Here is a 22,463-nt window from a genome sequence, read left to right as displayed (position 1 = left end):
ACCTTCCTAAATTCTGGGGCAAGAGCTGAGAGGGGAATGTGTGGTTTGAGTACAAAGTACACACATGAATATGTTCCTTCCTCATTTTCATAAGAGTTCCACTGATTCAACGTGAGCCCTCTGAAGGGCTTCCCAGAGGAGTAGTGAATCTCATCAGCCAATGACCACACTTCAGAGGAAGTGACAGTCTGCAGACTGAGACTGTTCCCAAAAGCCTGCTTCCTACATCTATAAACACTGGCATCCACTAGCACTGACATTGCAAAGGAAGTGCTTCCTTGGAACACTGTTGAGTCAGGGAAGAAAACACCTTCTCCCAAGGACCCCTAAATCTTTGTTCCTGATGAAATAGCCAGGTCAAAAAGGCCAACTCTGGGCACATGACATTTCCTAGTATGCCCAGAAGTTATAGCCATCCCTAATCCCATCCAGAGCCTCAAATGGAGGTGCTCATAGACCTTTACTACTCCCCACAACAAGGACACAAATGACAACAGAGCAAGAGAATTCTCTGTTGCTATTGTAGTTGGAGGCACAGGGCTTTTAGCAGGAATCATTTGGTTTTGGATCATACCTGTGGTGGTTGTTGTTGAAACAGTTGTTGTTGTTGTTGGTCTTCCTGTTGTGGTAGTGGTAGTGGGAGGGGTGGTGCTGGTGGGTGTGGTGGTAATTGTACCGGTGGTTGTGGTGGGAGTCTCTGGTGATGAGGAAATGGTTGGCAATTCCGTTGTAGGGGATGTTGTGCTTGGTGTGCCTGTTATAAACAGCAGGGACAGAGAAAACAGACAAAGGCACAAATGCATGAATGGACTCAATGTGAAATGAGCAGAAGTTGTGCATGAGGCAGCTGTGACATACACAGGTCATCCCACCCTTAGTGCAGGAAGGGTCCTTAGCCCCTACCCTTCCTCTCTGGCCCTGGAAAGCAGAATTCCTGACATCCATGCACAGAGAAGTTCATGGCCTTTTTTTCTTAGTGAAGGGATTAGGCATGGTGCTGCAAAGTGCTTCTGACAAAATCAGAAAGACCATGTCTGCTTAAGAAGGAAGCTTTCACAGTCCCCACCCAGAAAATGCCTCTAGCAACAGGAGCTAGAAGCATAGCCTACTCTTTGCTCACACAGCAGGTCCTTCTGGGTATATTCTCTCCATCAGAAACGTAAAAGTCCAAACACTCCTAAGAAAGACTTCCTTGCAGATCAATGTTTTCTGTGATTGTGACATGCCCTTAGTAGCCAACAGCCTTTTATTTCTCCAAAGGCAAAGTAAGATCACAGAATACTTTTCTGTTAAATACTTGTAGATGTTGAAGTTACTGGAATGGGACTGGTGGTGTATACTCACTTGTGGAAGGGATAAATATGGGTGTGGTTGAAGTCCTGGTTGTTGTGGTGGTGGGTTTTGTCCTGATGGTGGTTGAAGTTGTAGTTTGTGGTGCAGTAGGTGTAGCCGTAGGCTCACAAGGAATTTCTTGCCACTCACAACAGTTTACTCTGATTTCATAGTTATAGCAAAGTTGCCACATAGTTACATCTTGCTCCTCATTTTTACAGATTAGCCCATATGTAACATTACACTGGACTTTCTGACCAAGTTCTTCTAAGCTCACACCAGGTTTATCCGCAGCCCTGCATTCAATTTTTTCAGGAGCTTTACATATTTTGTGTCCATGGTTTCTGATTGCCTCATATGTTTCATAGTCACCATCACCTTCATCAGGTTTACTAACATCAAACCACTCAGTCCAATTACAGATCAGTCCAAAGCAAGGAGCTGCAAGAAAAGACAGAGATTTCAGACTTTACAGAGAATATCCTGAGAAGATCAATTTTTTATTTTCTTCCATTAAGGGCTAGAGGATTGTATTGCAATTTGCCATCTTTCCAAAGAAAAGAGTTCTAAAATGGGTTCTCTATTACCAGGTCTTTAAACTAGCAGTTTTGCATCAAACTAAAATCACCAACCTGAAACATTTAAAGATCCTTCTTCTTTCTATACTAATGGAAGTTTTGAAATTATAAAAAATTATTCATTTTTGTTTAAAATAAATTTTTCTGAATTGATTATCTTTAATTTAGTCTTCCTTTACATATTCCTTTGACATTTTTAATAACCTTGTTTTGTATTTATAACTTACTTGTAGTTACTGGATGGCTCGTAGTGGAAACTGAAATAGAACAAAAAGAATTACTCTGTCATTTCAAAAGAAATATAATAGTATTGTTTTGCTGACAGTCCTATTATTATTTTTACTATCCCACTGGGATATTGTAAAGCTAATACGTGTTTTTCAGAAATAGGAAGGCACCCTGTACATTTATACTTACAATTTCTTTCATGAGATATAAATCAATTCAAAATGCTAAAAGTCTTTCTTAGCGTGGTGTGATAAAACAGTTCATAAATATTGCTCTCCCTGTGTAAACTATAATCCCCCGTATAAATGTACATTCTATATTTAAAATCTTTTCCTTAAAGAAAACAATTTTTAGATTACATCTGTATTGATGGTTTACCTGCAGTGGTGGTGGTAAGTGTACTGGAAGAGGAGGAGGTAGAAATGGTTGTAGGTGAAGATGTTGGACAAGGAAAGACTTCACCAGGAACGACAGAACCATTTTCTGCACAGATGTATGTTATACATATGTCGCCATCCTGTACAATTCCCACAGTAGCACCCTCTTCATAACTCGTTCCATTGATGACACAAGGACACCCTACAAGAAAGAGCTTTACTGTGCAATTTTTCTACTACCATGTAAGAGGCAGAGGCAAAATACTTATGGACAAGAGAGCATTTACAGAGCTGTTTTTCAGAGCTGTACCTGGAGCTTAGATCTACTGTATTGTCGTAATTTATCCTTACATTTAAAGCAATGTTAGGACATATTTAATCAAGTCCTGAATAATATGCCGGGTGGCACAGACTTAGAAAGTACGTTTTAAAATGTTCTGAGAGAAATAATAATTGCAATTTACTAACTCACATTTTTATATTAATAACTACATGTTCAGGAAGCGCAAACTCGTAGTGAAATCCATTAGTTTGGATATGGGACATGGGGAGAAAGACTGAAGGAGCATGAGAAAAAGGTTGAACCAGAAGTACTAACAGCAAGGTTCAAAGAAAGTGCTGGTAAATTTTCTTTAGTTACAACTTTCACTAGCACTGGAAAGAATTATTCTAAATCAATACTAAGTCTTTTGTAGAGTCAGACAGAGCAGTTCTATGCATTTTTTTTTCCCCAAACATTATTTACCTGGGACTGGCTTACACTGTATGGATCCTGATGGGACACAGACACTAAAAGAAAAATTTTCAAAAGTTAAAATGTTGCCGATGTTTTATGACACCTGTTAGCAGAGTCAAGAGCACAGAAACATAGATATTTGTCACTTGATCTTCATTCACACTATTGGATATTTTTCTGGGTATATTTTCTAGTGTTGCCTACCATTTTTCTTTCAATTTAAGTCACCATTTCAGTACAACTGCAAGTTGCAAAACTGCAATAACAACTGTTTTGCAGAGTGAACTTAACAGCTAGATCAGATTATTCTCTGGTCACCACGTAGAGCCAGAGGTATAAGCCATTGCTAACACATGGTTGGGACTCAACTATTTCTTTCAAGGCAAGGCTATTTCAGATTACAGTGATGTGGAAGTCCCAGTTTTAAGTAAGAATGCAAGGCAGAGTAGCCCCTCTCTTCCCAAAGAGTCATGAGAATTGAAAGGTTGTTTTAGAAGTTCACCCAGGCTTAATTATTATAATTTTTGACAGTTGACAGGTATAATTAGTGAATTTGCTCATACACTTATTATAGTAACGCCACCAACCTGAAATGTGGATTATTATGGGTTTGGAAAATTATGAAATACAAGAATACCAGCTCTTCAGCTGAAGTTGCATCTCTATTTTTTTGAGGCCCAGTAAAGTAAATGAAGGACTCAGCATACACAAATTATTTCCTGAATTACTGCAAGTAATTTTTATATACCATATTGTACAGTTTTCGTTTGAGGGTATTTCTTGTCCAGGGGGAACATGAGTTCCATCTTCAAGGTAACATCCACATTGATCTTCAGTCACACATTCCTTTGTCTCTTCATTATAAATAGGCTTGTCCTTAGGGCATCTGGGGTAGCAGCCTATTGATGAAAGGTAGAACAGAATACAGGATGAAGAAAAAGTACAAAATGCTAACTCAGTGATACACTACCATCTGAAGGTAAATTATTCGCACTGAATCAAGCATAGTGAAAGAAATCTAAAACTTCCATGCAAATCAAACTGTGGACAATTAGTCTTTCCAAAAGACTTCAACAGTTCTCATTGATAATACTGGGGTGAGGAGGATTAAGTAAGAGGGTTTTTTACAAAAAACTAGTGAAGTTTCTTTTTGTTAGTTCAATACCTTAGAGAAACCCCTAATTTATACTCATTTCTATGGGCGGCTAGTAATTTTAAGAAACACCCCAATTTTTGTATAGCTCACTATATCACTAATATTTGTGAGGAATATGGAAGCAGATTCACTAACAAACAGGTGTTTCACTACATTTCTTGGAACATTAGACATTGTTTATATGCCTTGAATACATCAGTATCTCTACCTTAAACAGACCATTTATCTCTGTTTTTCCTAACCCTTGGGCAGTGATCCAAACTTCACTGAAAGGGATTAGTTTTCTGTCAATTCTCATTCAATTTTTTCTGTGAATACACTTAAAAATATTATTCTGCTATTATTATTGTATCTCCTTCCTCCAAATAACCTTTTTTTAAGTCCAATTATTAATGACGTGAAGCCCTCTTTATACTGTACTGGAATTCTAAATAACCTTTAAACTGAAGCACCATGAAATTAGCTGGTTCTTACGGTGCCAGACTGTACTTAAGATGTCTTAACAAAAATAGATGTGCTCTATATTTCCAGTGAAATGAAACAACAAAAACAATTCAGAAAGATAATTGGATACATAATAATCTGCCTTCTGACACTTCCCAGATCTTTCTAATAATATAAGACAATTTATTTTAAAACACAAAGATTTGTTGGGTTTTAAAAAAATATTTTGGTTAAGGATTTTGTTGATTTTTTAATAGGGTTTTGTGGTGGTATTTTGTTTTGTTTTGTTTTGTTTCTCTTGACTTTTGGTTTGATTGATTTCTTTTCTTTTAATTTTTTTTACTAGCAGTTTAAAGCAAAGTCAAGCCCAAGGCATTTCTTGCCAATCCCAAATGCTTCCAGATCAGACCAAAAAGATTTTATGGCCAAAAATATACGTTTTTTCTCCAGTTTTACCATGTGGTAAACCAGAAGATACTTGTAAAATCTTTCACATTCTTGGATCATTGCAGTCCTTTTAATGTGAAATTCCTGTTCCATTATCAACTACAAGGACTGTTACCGACTAATATCTCATCTACAAAGGAAACAGAATCTCCATTAAGAATCCAATATACAGCAGCATCAGTGTGTCTGCTATGAAATATATTTTCCAGTGTAAAGGTAGGTAAATGTTGTACACTAATCTAGTAAAGGCAAGATGACCTGGTACATAAAAACTTATAAGGTCAAAAATGCCCATCTATCAGTGACTTGCTTTTTTGCCATATCAAAGATTTTCCTGCTTTTGAAATACTTTTGCATGGAATTCAAAATAACCATAACGTACTAATAATGCATATTTCAGGATACTATCCAAGCAGACACCTAGTTTTGTGGCTGACAGCAATGTATCTATCACCCACAGAGGTTAATAAATAATAAACTATGTTATAGGAAACATCTATGTAAGACTGGAGGCAAATGCAGCATAGCAGATTTAGGAACATCTCATCTAGTTGACTGACTAGTTCATAATTATTACAAGATATCTGAACAAAACACAATATAAAATTTATTACCTTCCAGTAGTGGTATTGTTAAGTTGGTGCTGACATTATTGATCATTCTGCAGGTTGTGATATTGCTGCCACAAGGCTCGTAGTGCCAGTCACACTCATTGCGGGGGTTGTAGTAGTCACAGAATATGGCTGATGAGAAAAGAGAGAAGCTGATTTAAAACAAGGTTATCAGAATGCAGTTCTGAGCAGGCCTTTAAAGGTACAAGCTACATCAATCTAAAAGTTAAGCTGCTAAATTTCCCTTGAGGTACAAGACCTGGACTTTCTGCTCCTCTGCTTAAACTTAGGATACATCAAAACACCAGTGCCCAAGATTTTAATTTTAAATATTCAAGCCACTGGGTAAAAATGTTTCAAATCATAAAGAAAAACGATTTTAAAAAATTATTTTAGTTTAAAATTAAAGGTGTATTTCTGAGAGTATTTTTCTTCTGTAGCTACTAGCAAACTCCTAAATATTCTTCCATTTTCTACTAAATAGTTCCATCTTGTTGTACCACACAGGCTGAAAGTCCAAGAGGAAGCTATATGAGCCATTATGAATGCAACTCAAATTCAGCTTAGATAACTAGAGACAGAGAAAGGAGTTTTTATTAACTTATATATCAAAGCTGAATGAAACTTACAATTCTCGTTTCACTGGCTTCTTACAATTTAAAGTTCCAATTAGTCCAAATTCTGAATCTGAATTATTTTTTTTAATTTAAAAAAAAATCTATTTCTGCTACTTAGAATCTCAAATTTTTGATTTGAGTGTTTTTTGAGTAATATTAATATAAATAATATTTTACATTCATTTATGGTGTACTGGTATGAATACTAGCATCACTAATGGACACTTTAATATACACAACACTGATAAGATTCAGTGCTAAAGCATGGGAGTGCTATATACTTCTTGCTAAAATAAAATTCTGAGTAATTTGAAAAACTGAGAGAGGAGAGAGATCGAGGAAGAGAAAAAGAGGAAAGAGAAAAGAGCAAAAAGAGAAAAGAGAAAAGAGAAAAGAGAAAAAAGAGAAAAAAGAGAAAACAGAGAAAAGAGAAAAAAAGAGAGAAAAGAGAGAAAAGAGAGAAAAGAGAGAAAAGAGAGAAAAGAGAATTGCCAGGCTGAACAAAAGACAGTGGAGATATATAAATTTACTAGCCCTGTTGTTCCCTGATACGCTGAGAAAAGATTTCACCAAGCAGCCAGCATGACTTTGCAGTGACAGTACTAATGATATATTTGACTGGCCTTTTGACAGCAGCTGGAAAGATATAGCTGTATTTATCTGTTACTCACGGCAGATATCAGGAGTTCTCCAGAAAACACAGGCCTCAGCCTTGATGCACTCTTGGGCGTACGCTGCAACTGCAGAGCAGAAGCACTCACAGTCTCCACCACTGTCACAAGAGCAGGCATCATGAACACAAGCTTCATAGAAAGGAAGTGGGTTCACCTGTCAGGGGAAGAAATGATGCCCCAGTTCATCTCCAAATTAGTTTTCAAATTAATATGTTTGAGAGCTGTTGATACATGGGAATTGAGATGGCCAGAATAAGATTGTGTCTAAGAGTTACCAAATCACAAACATTTACAAGCTTGAAGCTGCTCAATATATTTTGGGGAATAATAGACTTAAAATAATAGAGCTCCTTCATAAGTCGCTATGACTGAAAAAACAACATAAGAGTCCTTGGCAGTGTTCACATTTCCTAATAGAGTTATATTTTAGTGCTCCAAAAACCAAGTTGAATTGATGCCAATGAAGTCTTATCTTCCAGCAAGCTTTGCCAAACAAATGCTGAACAATGTCAAAAAGGATGCATTCACAGCAAATATGAAACATATAATTTTGTGCCTGTCAGTGTTTGGAGTTTATCCAATGACACATTTTTTAAAAGCCTTTTTTTTTTTTTTTTTGTTTTTTTTTTGTTTGTTTTTTTTTTTTTTTTTTTTTGAGACTGCAAGAGGAGAAACTTAGACTGGATTTTTGCTGCTGAAGTAAACCACATGGAAACATATAGTAAACTAATTAAATTTAAAATTGTTTGTGACTTTGAGTTAAGAAAAAACTGTTGTTAATATTACCATACATCAGGAAAGAGATGAGAAACAAAGAGCAGTGCTCTCTGTGCACTGCGCTCTAGGAGCTGTGGGCTGTCACAGTGTTTGCTGTGACAATTTGGAGGCACAGCACCAGCATCTGTCTATCTAAACTGTGTGATGTCAGTGGTGTCTAAGAAGATCCTTTTGCGGATTAAATACTACAAGCAGTAGCCTCTTCAACAGCCACCTTTCACGTTTAGTATGAATTTCCATCAGGAGATGGGTCTGATGATTGTAAGGTCCTTCAGTACTTGCAATACTGACTGTCTCTCAACAAGAGATGGTGCAACTGCAGTAAACAAACATCTGTTCAGGATACATTTTTTAAGCTAACTTGCAGAGTAGTAGCAGTGAAACTGTGGTGATGAATATTGTACAACTGGGTTGCCACCACCACTGATACAGTCCCATTGCCACAGACTCAGACTACTTTGACTAAGGCCACATGAAATGTGCTGACACCTGTAGCTCTATTGAAGTTAATTGAAGATCACTCTATTTTAACCATCTCTTCATTCATTTCTGATGGTCTTTTTGGTTCTGCATTATCAGAAATGCACTGTGCTGTCCCATCACCTACTGTCTTCTACAAACCTTGGAGTGACAAATTTTGAAGACTTCACTCTGGATGATGCTGCATTCTTTCTCCGCCCAGGATTTCCGGTGTGGTTTCAGATCACAGGGCTTAATCTCTTGTGTGACATCTGGGCACATGGGAGATTGTTTCCAGGAATTTCCAAAATTCAGAGGATTAGAGTCCTGCAGACCACTCCTTGTTGTAAAGTCATTGTTTGCCTTGTCATCAAAGTTGCCACACAGACCACACACTTTGCCCTGGAAAAGAAAATGGAGTTAAAGAAAATGGAGTTTTTAAATATACCATGGAAGTGAGAAACAGGCTCTGGGAAAGTAAGAGCAAAACACTGACATGAAAAGTGACAAATTACTGTCTCTGTAAATGATGACTTTCATCTTTACTGTCTAATAATTTGTACAGAAAATAAATTTTTATTTGTCCATCCTCAGCAAATTCAGCTGCCATGTCTTCCCTCCTTGAAATCAATTATATCGGGTGTACTTCCATATCTCTGTCTCCATATCCAATTTAAAACATTAAAGAGTGTCCAAGCCTCTTACAGCTGAGAAGAATTATTTATTCTCCATTCTTCCAAATTTATCATAACTCACCTATTAATATGTCTGAGGTAATTAATTTCTGCTCAAAGCTGTTTTTACTAAAAGTTTCTAACATAATCAGCATGATTTCTTCATTCATGGAAAAGAAATGACAGGGACCCATTTTTCTTGAAAGAAAATGTACCAATCTGCCCTCAATGGCAAAATTTTGGTAGTGTTATTTAAGGTCCACCAGTCCCCTCAGGAAACAGTATGTCACTGTTTGTACTATACCTCAACATTCTCCAATTCAGCATGCTGAATTTCAGGAACCAGAATCGTTACCATACATTGCATAGGGAGTTTGGTTTTAACACAGGGCTGAGACTTCATGTAGATTTCTGAGCACATGCCCAGTTAGTCCACATCCCCTAAATTATTCTGGATGATTGGCTATCAATACTCACAAACTCAAGAGTATTGCCTGAGATGTTTATCTCTATTAGTATTACAGCCTATGAATTCTGTGCAATACACTGTGATAGACTGTAAGAAACCTCAGAAGTGCTTCTGCAAGCTGTGATTGCAATAATGCAAGCTAATCATCAGTGCATAGATTTATGTTTCCTTGTCTATTCACAATACTACTTCAGAAAAAGACAGGCACTAACTTTGTAATCAGGGCTCAGCTTGATGAAAACAGTAGTCTTCTTGTCCCAGATCAGCATCACACCATTGCTAGCCTCAATAACCAGGTACAGACCGACTGTCCTGTTCCAATACTGCACATCATCACCAACATCTCGCTGAATTTCTTTGTACTCTTTGTTCTCCAATTTCAGTTCAGTTTTCTGAAAGATAAAATAGGAGTATTGTAACACTAGCTTTATGATGAGACAAAATACTAGCACTTGTAACAGTGCAACTCATTCTGAAACCAATAGCTCAAACTCTGGGATGACTTCCAAGATGGCAGGCAATGGTGTAGCACTTCTGTTTGAGAGGGCTTCACCACCTGGGAACCTACACCTTTACAGAATAATTTGATAGGGCTTCTAATGTTTGTTACAGGTGCTTTTAGGGGTGTGACTCTGAAGCATTACATTTTTGGTAATACTTGATTACTGATATGTACTGACTATCACCACTCACCCCTAGGAACATTTTGATAGCCTTTGAGCAGGTGACTCCTGTAGTTCCACAAGGGACATTCTCTGTGATGATACTGAATGAGCCACTGGAATTTTTGTCGCCACAGAAGTCCTATTGCAAAAGAGAAAGAAAAGAATATGAGAAAAATAGATAGAATATTTAATTTAGTTCAATCTCATAGTAATTACAACCATTTAAATCTTCACAATGTATAAAAAGTTAACGCTCCTTCAAATGTGAGATCCCATACACACATATTTCTACAGATGCACAGCCATATATGCATACTTCCATACATACATATAAACAGTTAACACAGTCTCCGCCTGGGAAAAAGAGTGGGATACAAAGTGTGGAATACATCTTTAAATATAAGTTTCAAGTTTCTAAGCTTAGAATTTGGATTTATTTCACAAATGATAGTTAGTTGTAACTGTAACATAGTTCTGTTACATGTAATTTATGATATATCTGGGAAAAAAAAGCCACATTCACACCACTTGCCTGCACTGGAAATACACAATTTATCCTGACAGAATGTGTGAACACCTTGGGAACAATGATGGCAGGCAATAAGGAATGACAAAACCAGAGAGAAAAGTAGATTTTCAAGGCAATAAAATTCCTTTTTAGCCCTCGTGATGAGCATTACCTGAGTAGCCACATATTCACAGCTCCCATCAAAGTCATAGAATTTCCCATCAAAAGTGTTATAATGGCCACTTCCATATATCGTACAGGTCCCATAGCACACATGATCAGTGCATTTCCAAAGCCCTTTCTGGCAAGTGCTAGAAGAGAGTAGAGAAGTTGAATTTTCAGATCTCACCAATAGTATGCAGTTTGAAAAACTGCAGAACAAACCAAGCAGCTGACTGATACAATGTGATAATGTGCAAAATATCCAAGCCTCCACTTCAGTTGTTTAGCCTGTTTTTAAGCCTATAAAATGATTTTTACTCTGTTGAGCTACAATCTTTAGATCTGATAACATTCAATTTTTAAAAAATGAGTGAATTTTCCCAACAAGAGATGCCTACTGAAAACAGAGGTAATTACTACCCCCATACTTTCAGCAGAATCTGTATTTTCTGAGTTAGCAGTAAGTATTCCTGAAAATGAAGGATGATATTTCCAGCTTTTGCAGCTACTGCAGTACATAAGCCCAGACACGATATTCATATACTGCATAGAATATATTCCAGAAGAGAGTATTCACTTATAACTCACCAAGTGTTGCAGTCCACTTTTATCTTTTCTCCAGAAGAATACCACTCATTGTTATGAATGCATGGGCAATCATTTTGCTTAACACAGCCCCCTCTGCCATCATCAAATAGACCTTTAGGACACACACAGCCTGAGACACACTCTGTCTGGAACTAAGGAATATAAGGAGAAATGGTTACCTGATGACAAAGTACTGCATCTTAATTCCACTTCATCCACAAGCACTCTTTAAAAACTGCATTTACAACCACACAGTCTAATATTGATTAGTTTTATAAGGTTCTTTTTTTCTAGGTTTCTAATGTTTTTATTTTCTTTTTTGATTGCCTAAGAATCAAAATTCTTTTTCCCTTGGAAATTACGACTCTACTGAAGCCACAGTAAAAAGAAAGAGGGGAAGGAAGCTGTAAGTGGAATCATCATGAAAATGGCAACAGATTAATATGATGGGGGGGGGAAGGCTAATTAAATCAAAGAAAAATAAACTGTTAGTTACAATTGTATTTGCTGTGTAGCACCATGTAATGTAAAGAATACAGAATAAAGAAAGCAAGACAGAAAGAAAAGTTGAATACATACATGATCAGTTTGAGGAGTATGACAGCTAAGCTGTAGAGGTGTTTGTGAACTCCACTTTGAGGATGCACTGCAGTCAAAGTATGTCTTGTTAGAAGAACATTCTTCTTCACCTGAAAGGTACATTGTTGGTTTAGATGAATCAAGAAAAGTCAAAAGAAATGTGAGTGAAAGGCGGTAGTTTCTGAGACAGAAATCTCAGTCTATCCTAGTGAATAAAATAGGCTCAGTGAAGAGAGAACAAAGTGAAAATGTGTTACTGTTTTACATAAAGAGAAAAAAACACACAAAACAAATACATGGAAAATTCAAAAGGAAAGTAGGTTTGGGCTGGGAGGTTGGTTATGGGTTTCATTCTAGTTTAGTTCACAGAATGTCACTTACTTCTCATTCTTAATTTCACTGAAGTGCACTGGATCTTAGCATTTCGGCAAACACTAGAAAAGTAAAGTAAGTAGAAATTTAAAAAAAAGCAAGCTCAATATCTTCAATTTAAGTCTAAGAATTTGTTTGTATAAATTTGAGAGAATTTATTAAAGATGTCTGGCATAATTTCTACTGAAATTTCAAGGTAAATTCTATTGAATCACCCTCATTAACTTTTTTTTTGGAGAAAAAGTATAGCAAGATTTTAGGCATAATGCACAGAAAGGTTATGTTTTAAGGAATGTCTATTAATCTTTAGTACTATGTTTTATGACAACTCAGGAATTAGATAATTTAAATCAAAGCCTTCATTTGAATACAAAGTGTATATTCATGCCTATTCAATTTATATGCTGCAAATTTGTTGACCTATATGTTTCTTCTGCTGGATGAAAGAAGGCATTTCACAGTTTGCACTGATGACTCAGGCAGCAAGCATTGCCAGAGATTATGGCAAAATATGACAGAATCATTAATGTTGTTTTCAAAAGCCTGTACTACAGTAAATACATATCAAGGATAGGGGACCTTCTTCCAGTGGAAGACACAAGCAATCTGTGTCTGCTAGAAAAGCAAATGTAACACATAGTTGGTCTTTTATCTTCCTTTCACCCTTCTGCTTAACAAAGCCTTATTAACACTGCAGCTTCAGAATAACATTTCTCTGTGAAGGTCAGTACTCATACCTCCAAAGCAAGCTGCACTTCCCAATAATTGGTAAATTGCAACAGAATAATGTTTTGCTCAGCATGAAGATGTTGTGAAATGCATTGCAACTCCTCATTAAAGTACAAAAAAGCCTAAGCAACTTACACCTAACAAGTAATTTTTGAAGGGCTATTTCCCCACAAAATGAAGCCAAAATAAAACATACCAGCGTTCTCCATCTTTTGTGAAATATTGCCCGGGTTCCAGGTATGAGCCCTTGTAATAACATGAGCACTGGGAGATGGGCACACAGTTACCCTGGTTATCCAGGTATGTGTTGGATGGGCAGCCACAGCCATCCACAGGAGCAAAGTCTTGCAAGCAATACTTTTCACCATCAGCAAGGGAACGACAGGTTTGCTCGCACATTGTAAGATTGTAAAGGAAGACTTGATTTCCTGGGCAAGATGCTTCGCTGCCTGGAGGGAAAAAAACAAACTGATAAAAAAGGTATGCAGGATGGATAATTTGGCCTTGACATTTTCATTCTGGTTTCCTTGGCTGTGCCATATGTAGTGATAAAAACATTCCCTTAGATCTTATTAAAGTACAAAAGTATTAGAAGTCACAAGCAACACTGACCTACTTTACTAGTTGAAGACATATTTTTAACTGCTACTAATAGTTTCTACTTTCATACCCCTATAGGTTTCACATACTGACAATCAGACATAGAGCACAATACAATAATCTTCTAGTCTCAAACATACTGAACCATTGATGAAAAGCAAGCATGATCAGAAACAAAGACATTGATAAAAAATTGCACAGTAAAAGCCCTGATGGCTGGGATTCCATTAGTAAATGGAATTATATTAGCTAGACTGGGGGGGAAAGGTGAAAGTTAAAAATATTGCTTTCTACTTTAAGTATAAAAATTTAGAATTACATCTGAAGAATATAACATGGATTAGTAAACATTATCAGCATTGTCTCTTTTATGTCCATTAGACATTTCTAAGATACTCCAAACCCCTTAACAATGAGATCACTGACAACCAAATATAAAGAGAACCTGCTTGTTTCTCGGGGGAAATTATTTCCACAGGGATTACTGTTCCACTACTTACTGCAGACACTATTTCTCCAGTCTCCCAGTATGATCCCTTTGAAAGCACAGGCTCTTGAGTAGGAGGACAGAGCAGCACACAAACATTCTTCATTGTCTTCACAGAGGCAGGTGTCATATTTACATTTCTGAAAGAAAATTAACAAAAGGGTCAATATGTCCCCGGGAAATCAATGGGCAATTGCGGTTTGATTGCTACAAAATGTCCTGTCTGCTTTTCCTGACATTTGTATTAATTCCCATGACCAGTGAACAGGAAGGAATGGATAAAGACCAAAGTTAAAGTGCTGCTTCATTTCATACACAATGAAAATATTTGAATGCTTATTCTAACCTAATCCAAGCCTCTCAAACCTTTAAAAAGCAGTCAGCCTCCTTTAGAACATCTTTTTTGAAGGATATTGATACCACTTGTTCTCAGTTACTAATTAGAAATGCAGAGATCCACAAAAACTAGAATAATAAAAGCAAAATATCAACCAGATCTATGAACACCTTTACAGCGTTTGAGCTCACACTGACTTCCAAGTATAAGCAATGACTCTGGAATTCCCTTTCCTCACTTACTGCTCAACAGAGATGAACATGGGGGAAAAAGATTCATGGAGAATCTGGCATGAAAATTATTTGGTGCTATATTTGGTTGGAATTTTCCCCCCCACTTTATAGAAACTAATGTTTAAGGGTAGGCCTAAACTGTGCACATACATATGTAACTCTAGAATCTTCTTTTCAGTCCAAATATCCAAGCCAATAAAAATGTACATGAAACACAAAACATAAGAAAGCAAAAGAAAAAAATGTACATTTTTATTCTGCTGCAGTCCATAAGGATCCCATTACATGAGATACTTCAAATGCTATGCTGCTTGAATCAGTCAATGCAAAAACTTCAGCATCTCTTATGGACAAGCTACTCACTGATGTCTCAAATGTTCAAACAATGATAAATTACAGTTAACCATCTGAAACAATGCAGTACTAAAAGAGTGCAAAATGACAATACCTTATAGTATTCTGAAGGATCAACGGCTAAGTGACATCTTGCAAAAGGACCATCTGGGTTTCTCAGCAAAGAACACCAATGCTCAGCATAATTTGCTGGGAAAAAAAAAAAAAGAGAAATTCATCACATTTACTTATCTTCCCCATGCCATGCCTAAATGCAGTGCAGCAATACAAATGAGAGAACTATGTGCATATTGGGGAGTGGAAAAACTATATGCAATCACCATACATGTATTTCTAATCCTCGATTCAGAGTCATGCAATCATAAAATCAAAAATTGCACTGTACTTTTGCAACTTGTGCACAGAAATAGTGACAGCTCCTTCCATTTGGGAACCATAAAGCTAAGTTAAATGCAAGGATAGATAATGATAGGAGATACAAGCTGTCTTTGCAGATAATAAAAATTAATGACTTTTTTTCCATTCTTCCACCTTAGGATTCTTTTACAATCACCCCTTAAATTTTCACTTCATGTTGATGAAGTGCTTGTATGCAAACATAATTGCAGATACTAATTATTAATTTTACAGTCCCGTAAAAAGTCTTCAATGCCCCACTACAACTCTTATATGCCTGCTGCAGTAAAGCACAGCAGGCACTGCTCATCCGGGCAGAAGCCAACCATTTAACTTATTAATGTGCTTACCACTTTCAATGCTGAGACTGCAGGGGTCTTCCAGCTTTTCTGCCTGGTCTCTGCAGGTGGACTGAGCTTTCCACGTGTTAGCAAAGGCAGATCCTGTAGCCTCAATCAGCCCGCTGGCTGCTTTAAAGTCATCACCTTCCATTCCATTGAAGTTTCCACAAAGACCTATTTGAGAACAAAGTAAAAATTTCACATAAGCATTACTTATTCTCATATAGAAAGGTCAAAGGAAAGGGACAACTGATCACAAACACTAGAAACAGTTGATTATTCCATATCAATTTAATGCATACTATAAATACTGAAGTTTTAGAAGCCCTGCTTTAAATCTTCAATGTCTCCTAAAACAGTAATCATGAAGATATCTGTGCTTCAAGAGATTACTATCCTAACCCATATTTTTTTATGCCTTCTGATGATACTGAAACCACAAAATACACCAAAAACTTGGTTTTGTGGATAGTTAAAAATATTCTAAGAAACACCTACGTACTGGCACCAGTGATAGGTCATTTCAATATCAAAAAATAAAAACACATTTCTAGTTTGCTTGAGTCTATTTTCTTTCTGTTTTCTCCCCAAGTAGCATGAGTTATCCCTCATATATAGAATACATGACTATTCAGCTGTGAAACAGCATGGCTTTGCTTCCCACTTGTGTAGACACTTGCCTTGAAGTTTTCCTTTAACTGATTGATCTACAGTCACAAACAGCTGCATGACTCGGGACAGCTGGATCTGCATCTGAAGCCCAAAAGAAGTTTGTACAACAAAGAAGTTGGAAGATGGCTTGAATACTGAGAAGCTGGCTGAAAAACAAAACATGAACTGTTTTAGTAAACAGACACACACAGGCTGGCAAAAGAAACACTTCCTCTTTATATATATATATATATATAATTATTATATTATTATATAAATTATTATATATAATCTATAGACATAGATTCTTGTGTATCACCAGCAATAAATCTCTGAGACCAGGATCAAATTAATTTTTTTTTCCTTTAAAAATCACTGGCCAACTAGATATGATGCTGGTCCTCACAAACTTAACAAGTTGATTACTTACAAGGACTGGTCTCTGGGATCAGAACCAGATGGGCACGCCCACACCACGTGGCCAGGTTTGGAAAATGCTAAATACCTCTCTTCCACTTTTGTCTCAATAAAAATACACCTCTATAAGAGAAATCAGGTGTGTGACACTTAACATACAAAGCTATGTCCCTTACCTGACACATGAGGCACATTCACTGTCATGTCATTCAGGAGCACGCTGCCATCTGATCTGAAAACCACCACCTGTGTAATGGCAAATGGAATCAATGAGCTTCCAGGGACTGAGGAAAATGAATTAACACAAAGGAGATTAAGAGGAAGGACATTTTACACATTTAGGCTCTGTCTAGAACTCCAAATTTTTCAAAGGAAAAATCTGTCTGAAAATTGAGCATGGCAGGAGCCCTATAGGATATGCGTAAGGTTTTATCTTGCTATTCAGTGTTCTCTTACATCTGCCTACAAAAATTCATACCAATAATGAAATGAAAAACTCATTTATATTGAGCACTTTGGTTTCAACAAGTAGAAGAAAATATTATGTCTTCAGAATCTGTAGCAAGTTCTTACTCCTTATTGAAGCATGTGCTACAGCTTCTGTCAGATGGTTAATATGATTCTGACATGGTAAGAAAGCCGTTTATTAAACTTCCTCAAAAAATGTTGCTCTGTACCTATAGAAACATAAAATTATTGTGTTTTTATCTGGTTTTCTTATGTTCTAGTAATGCTGGCAAGGGCATGGAAGTCCAAAAATATGTGAGGAAAACCATGTGTATATGTATGTAAATTATATATAGAGATAGTCTATATATTCTCATAAACAAAGAGAATACTAAAGTGAATATTTGAGAAGGTTGGATTGTACCCCCAAACACAGACTTTCTTCTGAAAAAGCTCAATTAGACATATAAAATTATATCTGAATTAAGAAAAATTCTGTGAGGGGGAGAAAAATGGTACTCCTGATTCCAGACACCTGGAATCCTGTGAGAATAATCATATTGCACAGAGCAGAGTAAAGAAGAGGGGGAAATGTCAGTTGTTTTGAGTCTTATATTTTCTAAAATTTAGGTTTATTTTGAATTCTCAAGGCAGAAATCTGAGCAGTTTGTCAGCCTGTCTGAGGTTCCTTATCTATCCACAATAATGAGTCCTGAAGAAAAAGGTATTTACCCACATTAACGGAAATATGCTAGTTTTCAACATATCTAGCAAAATTCACAGAATATCACTTACATTCTTTTTGTTATCCGCTAACAGCACAACAGTCTTCAAGCAGGTCTGTTTGTCTGTGGAGCCACAGGGAACCAGCTCTGCCAGGAGAGTATAACTCTCATTTGCAGTACCCTACAATCACAGCAAAAGAAATGTCCATTAGTCAAGTAAAAAATCTCATGAGATGATTTCCACAACAAAGACTAAATTTATCAGTTACAGTAACCTTCCTAGCTCGACAAGATTTTCCCCGTTCTCTAGAAGAATGGACACCAGATATTTTAGGGATGAATGAAACAGCTGCCTACCTCTTTTCCCTACCCAACTTTCACACTCAGAAATAACTATTACAGAAGTGGTCAAGAACTTCTAATCCTGAGACTTTTTGATTTCTTATATACAAAGGACTCCACTGGATAATGACAGCATAGGCAGTCTTCTATCTCACTGAGTTAATCACCCATTGCAATAAGTCCCCAGCTTCCCCTTAGGGCTATTACAGCTAAATCCTGAATTTTCTAGTAAAACTTCCAGCATTTCTGCTTCCCTCACTCTATGGAAGTGGTATAGAACAATAACTCCAAACAGATACACATCAGCCTACTACAAGAGAACAGCCCCACAGTACACAGTACCTTGGCCAACACATAGTAGCAGTCTCCATGGAAGGTGTATTTCTTCCCATCAAAGGTGGAAATATGGGAACCTCCTTCCACTGAGCATGTGCCTGGACAGTCTAGATCTTTGCAGGTCCATCTGCCTGAATTACAGGTGCTATAAACAGACAAATAATACAAAAATGCTTGTAGTTATTAGAGGAGATGAGAACACTGAAAGTATCTGTATACTGGGCAACCAGCAAAATATCCCCACCTGTTTTAAAACATTTTAAAACATTTTGACCTTTTTTTTTAGATTTTTCCCTCTGCCACATCCCATAAAATCAAGAAAACTTTTCAGAAATGTTGTTCTATAGGCATGCAACATAAACATTAAATTCAGAGTGTCTTCAGGACATTTACTATGACCAAGTGGAAATTTGAAAAATGCAGATCTACTTACAGTCATTCAAATAAAGGTGCACAACAACCAGGATTCTTACCATTCTTCACATTCTTTGGAAATGCTTTCTCCAGGTGCATACGTCTTTCCACCGAGTTTGCAGTAGCACTGGCTAACAGGGATGCAGCCTTTTTCACTGATATCATCATACACAGTTCCTATAAAACATTACATTAACTATTCCAGTTCTTTTTCAAATAAGCAATTTCCACAGAGGAAAAACTCTAATTTGCTGCACAGGCTGAGTTTCTCTAAACTGTGAAGAATACTGTCTCTATTCTTTGTAATATAAGACATACAGAAAGCACTTTTATGCAGCTTTGAAAATCCACCTTGTTCAATTATATAACTACACACATATTAAAAGGTTAATATAAGTATATAAGAGCAATCTCAGAATGTCACATGTTTAGATTTTTAGTCTTTTTGGCTGTGAAGACTATCACTGTAATCTTCTTTTGAAGAAGACAGCAAGCCTGAGAATTTCACTCACTGTCCTCACTGCCACTCTCTGGGCAAATTACATCCATTGTCTCAGAATTATTCAACCTAAAAAGCATGATTTACTGCATAGCATCAAAAGCCCACTTGTTGAGAATTAAAAAACAGGTTTATTACCTGTCACTCTGTTAATATGTTGGAACTATAAAATAATTGATTAATTAATCAATTATTACCTCCATAGAAAATGTTACAGTTATGTTCCTCTAGGGGGGAAAAATAATGAGTAGTTCTACTCGTTTCTAAGATATAATTTGACTACATGTAGTATTCTAGTATGAATTCCTCTTGCTAGAATAACACTTGCCTTCAGGGCAGAAACAACCATCCATGTAGTGCTCCTCACAAAGGCTGCTGATGTCCAAGTGTGAGCAAGTATCCATGCAGGGTGAGCTGCTTTCTCTATAGACCATGGTAGCAGGACAACTCTTGGCTGAAAGAGTAAAAAGACACCAGGAGTTGAGTGCTAAGTCCATCATTCCTGAGAAACCACAGATCATATACCTATTCCCTTCAAGTCAATGGTGTCTCAAGCCAGACTCCACATGGCAAAGCATGTTCATCTAACTCTGAACTGCTTTTCCTGGTTTTTATATTTACTTCTTTTGGTTTCATGGACATCAAATTATTCCTATCTCCTGCAGCATCAAATCTCAGGTTTTTTTAATGGGAACAGAATTTGCTGAAAAATATTTCTTAATAACAAAAGTAACAGAAGAAGAAAACAGGGAGAACATAATATTTTTAGCACAACTGGTATGAAATTTATAATACATGCCAACGGTTTTGTGAAGAAGTAATGAATTTAAATTTCATGGTGCTACATGCATGAAACATTTGGATCTTTGTAAAATTTGTGTCGCTGCTTACGGCAAAAGCTCTCTGTTCTCCATTCTCCCGGGCGGCCGCCTGCATGTGAACACTGGCGGGAATACTCAGAGATGGTGCTGCAGAGGCAGAAGGAGTCTGTCTTCCCATTACAGGCACACTTGTCCTGCATGCAGGCTTGGATGTACATTTCCAAATTAAGACGTAGCCGACAATCAGCAAATGCAGAGGAAGTCAGCAGCTTCTGACACTCATCACGCTGAAGAGGAACAGGAATAATGTTTAAGAGATATGCAAGCATCTGAGTTTCTGGATATTTCTTATCTTGCAAAAAAACTTCTTGTCTTTTGAACAGCTAGGAAAAAGTAACCATTTATCCTGGAAGGGATAGTTGCTCCTTGCAACTAACTCCCTTCTACATGAGGATGTCTCCATATGCCCATGTAAAAGTTCACAGGGAATACTTACATGCTCATTACAGCTTGGAAGAGCCTGGGTTTCGTCTGGGTCTTCACATTTGGCAGTGGGTTTGCTAATCTTCTGCATGTTCCCAAATGTAATTGAGTTGTAGCTTGCATCTATGAGAAAAAAATAGAAAGAAAACTCGCTGAGCCCCAAAAATTGACAACAAGGAGCACCTGATTCCTGGAACTCTGCTGATCAAGGGAAACAGTTACTATGGTATCAAATATGCCTGTTAGACACAGGTACCTGCTCTGAATGATGCCTAACTGCGCTTAAAAATGTAAAGGGGATACAGGAAAAGAAAGCTAGTAAATAACAAAAAGATTAATCTGGAATAGAATAAATTTAGACCAGGAATGCAGCACTGGAACTTCATGTTTAGTCTGGGGCAATCACAGAAACCTCTCAAGTGAAATTTGCTCTCCTGTGACGTTTCTATGCACAAGGCTTGTCAGCCTATCTTCAGTGACAACTGTCAGTATGGTGGGATGACACACCTCCTTTGATGAACTCATTGTAGATTTGAATTCCATTGTAATCCCCACAGAGACCACAGGTATGGTTATTAAATTTGTTGTCCAGCTCCACCTAAACAATGAAAAGAAAAGGAAAAACATAAAATAATTATCTTTTTTTTCTTTTTTTAAAATTTTTTCTCCTCCTTTTTTTTTTTGTTTTGGTTTTCCTACTGAGATAGAGAAATATCCCAAGAAACACAGGAAACACTAATTAAAAATATTTTGATCATACATACCATCAGGGCATCCTGTTGATTCCACATCAGAACCATGCCTACTTTGGCATAAATCTTGGTGTAAATTTCAGTGGTCTCAATGAAGACGCCAGAGGAGTAGTAAGGTGTCTTCACACTAGGAAGAAAATCACAGACTTTGGATTAGTTAGGTAACATAAGGGCTGACACGAATGTCTGTAATAAGCCAAATGCTCCACGGAATAGAGGAACTAGTCTGACTACCTCATCCTAACTGAACAGGATACCTTGCTTTAATGAAGCACAAAGTCTCTTTCTAACACTTGGGACAATAACTCACTGCAAAAACTCATTTAAAATTAAAAGCAACTTCAGAGGAAAAGCCTACCCAACACTTTGGGCTCTTTAACTTAAGAAAAAACAAAATGTCAGATGTCTTCAAATTAATCAAAGAAAAAAACATCATCATTGTGGTATTAACAGAGGATATTCAAACACTCACTAATAATTTACATCAATGAAAGGAGCTACCTAATTTACAACATTTCTTTACCAAAATATCTCACAGCCATTTCAGAGAGAATTAACAGCTCCATTGCAAGGAACTGTTTCCTTAAGAGAGAGTTCATAATGCACAGGCAGTTACAGGGACTGGCAGAAAAATTTTGAGAAGAAA

The 22,463-nt window shown here is 36.9% G+C and overlaps 1 protein-coding gene across 1 annotated transcript in view; it reads right to left on the bottom strand.

The window, feature by feature from the left end:
- MUC2 (mucin 2, oligomeric mucus/gel-forming) overlaps positions 1 to 22,463 on the bottom strand; it is a 61,218-nt gene that overhangs the window by 34,920 nt on the left and 3,835 nt on the right. The window contains exons 3-31 of the mRNA XM_033062779.1: positions 21,830 to 21,944; positions 21,573 to 21,663; positions 21,079 to 21,188; positions 20,653 to 20,869; positions 20,090 to 20,215; positions 19,322 to 19,439; positions 18,855 to 18,993; positions 18,241 to 18,351; positions 17,175 to 17,244; positions 16,611 to 16,748; positions 15,940 to 16,104; positions 15,288 to 15,382; positions 14,279 to 14,409; positions 13,379 to 13,627; positions 12,463 to 12,515; positions 12,082 to 12,191; positions 11,503 to 11,654; positions 10,925 to 11,063; positions 10,273 to 10,383; positions 9,792 to 9,971; positions 8,599 to 8,838; positions 7,198 to 7,354; positions 5,913 to 6,041; positions 4,000 to 4,150; positions 3,261 to 3,304; positions 2,517 to 2,717; positions 2,138 to 2,167; positions 1,410 to 1,773; positions 575 to 693 (exon numbers count right to left, since the gene is read on the bottom strand). Coding sequence (XP_032918670.1) covers positions 575 to 693; positions 1,410 to 1,773; positions 2,138 to 2,167; positions 2,517 to 2,717; positions 3,261 to 3,304; positions 4,000 to 4,150; positions 5,913 to 6,041; positions 7,198 to 7,354; positions 8,599 to 8,838; positions 9,792 to 9,971; positions 10,273 to 10,383; positions 10,925 to 11,063; positions 11,503 to 11,654; positions 12,082 to 12,191; positions 12,463 to 12,515; positions 13,379 to 13,627; positions 14,279 to 14,409; positions 15,288 to 15,382; positions 15,940 to 16,104; positions 16,611 to 16,748; positions 17,175 to 17,244; positions 18,241 to 18,351; positions 18,855 to 18,993; positions 19,322 to 19,439; positions 20,090 to 20,215; positions 20,653 to 20,869; positions 21,079 to 21,188; positions 21,573 to 21,663; positions 21,830 to 21,944 — 4,055 coding nt within the window. The remainder of the gene's footprint in view (positions 1 to 574; positions 694 to 1,409; positions 1,774 to 2,137; positions 2,168 to 2,516; positions 2,718 to 3,260; positions 3,305 to 3,999; positions 4,151 to 5,912; positions 6,042 to 7,197; positions 7,355 to 8,598; positions 8,839 to 9,791; positions 9,972 to 10,272; positions 10,384 to 10,924; positions 11,064 to 11,502; positions 11,655 to 12,081; positions 12,192 to 12,462; positions 12,516 to 13,378; positions 13,628 to 14,278; positions 14,410 to 15,287; positions 15,383 to 15,939; positions 16,105 to 16,610; positions 16,749 to 17,174; positions 17,245 to 18,240; positions 18,352 to 18,854; positions 18,994 to 19,321; positions 19,440 to 20,089; positions 20,216 to 20,652; positions 20,870 to 21,078; positions 21,189 to 21,572; positions 21,664 to 21,829; positions 21,945 to 22,463) is intronic.

The sequence above is a fragment of the Catharus ustulatus genome, chromosome 6 (genome assembly GCF_009819885.2).
Source record: "Catharus ustulatus isolate bCatUst1 chromosome 6, bCatUst1.pri.v2, whole genome shotgun sequence".
Taxonomy (NCBI): Eukaryota; Metazoa; Chordata; class Aves; order Passeriformes; family Turdidae; genus Catharus; species Catharus ustulatus.
This window is presented reverse-complemented; position numbering and strand designations above follow the sequence as displayed.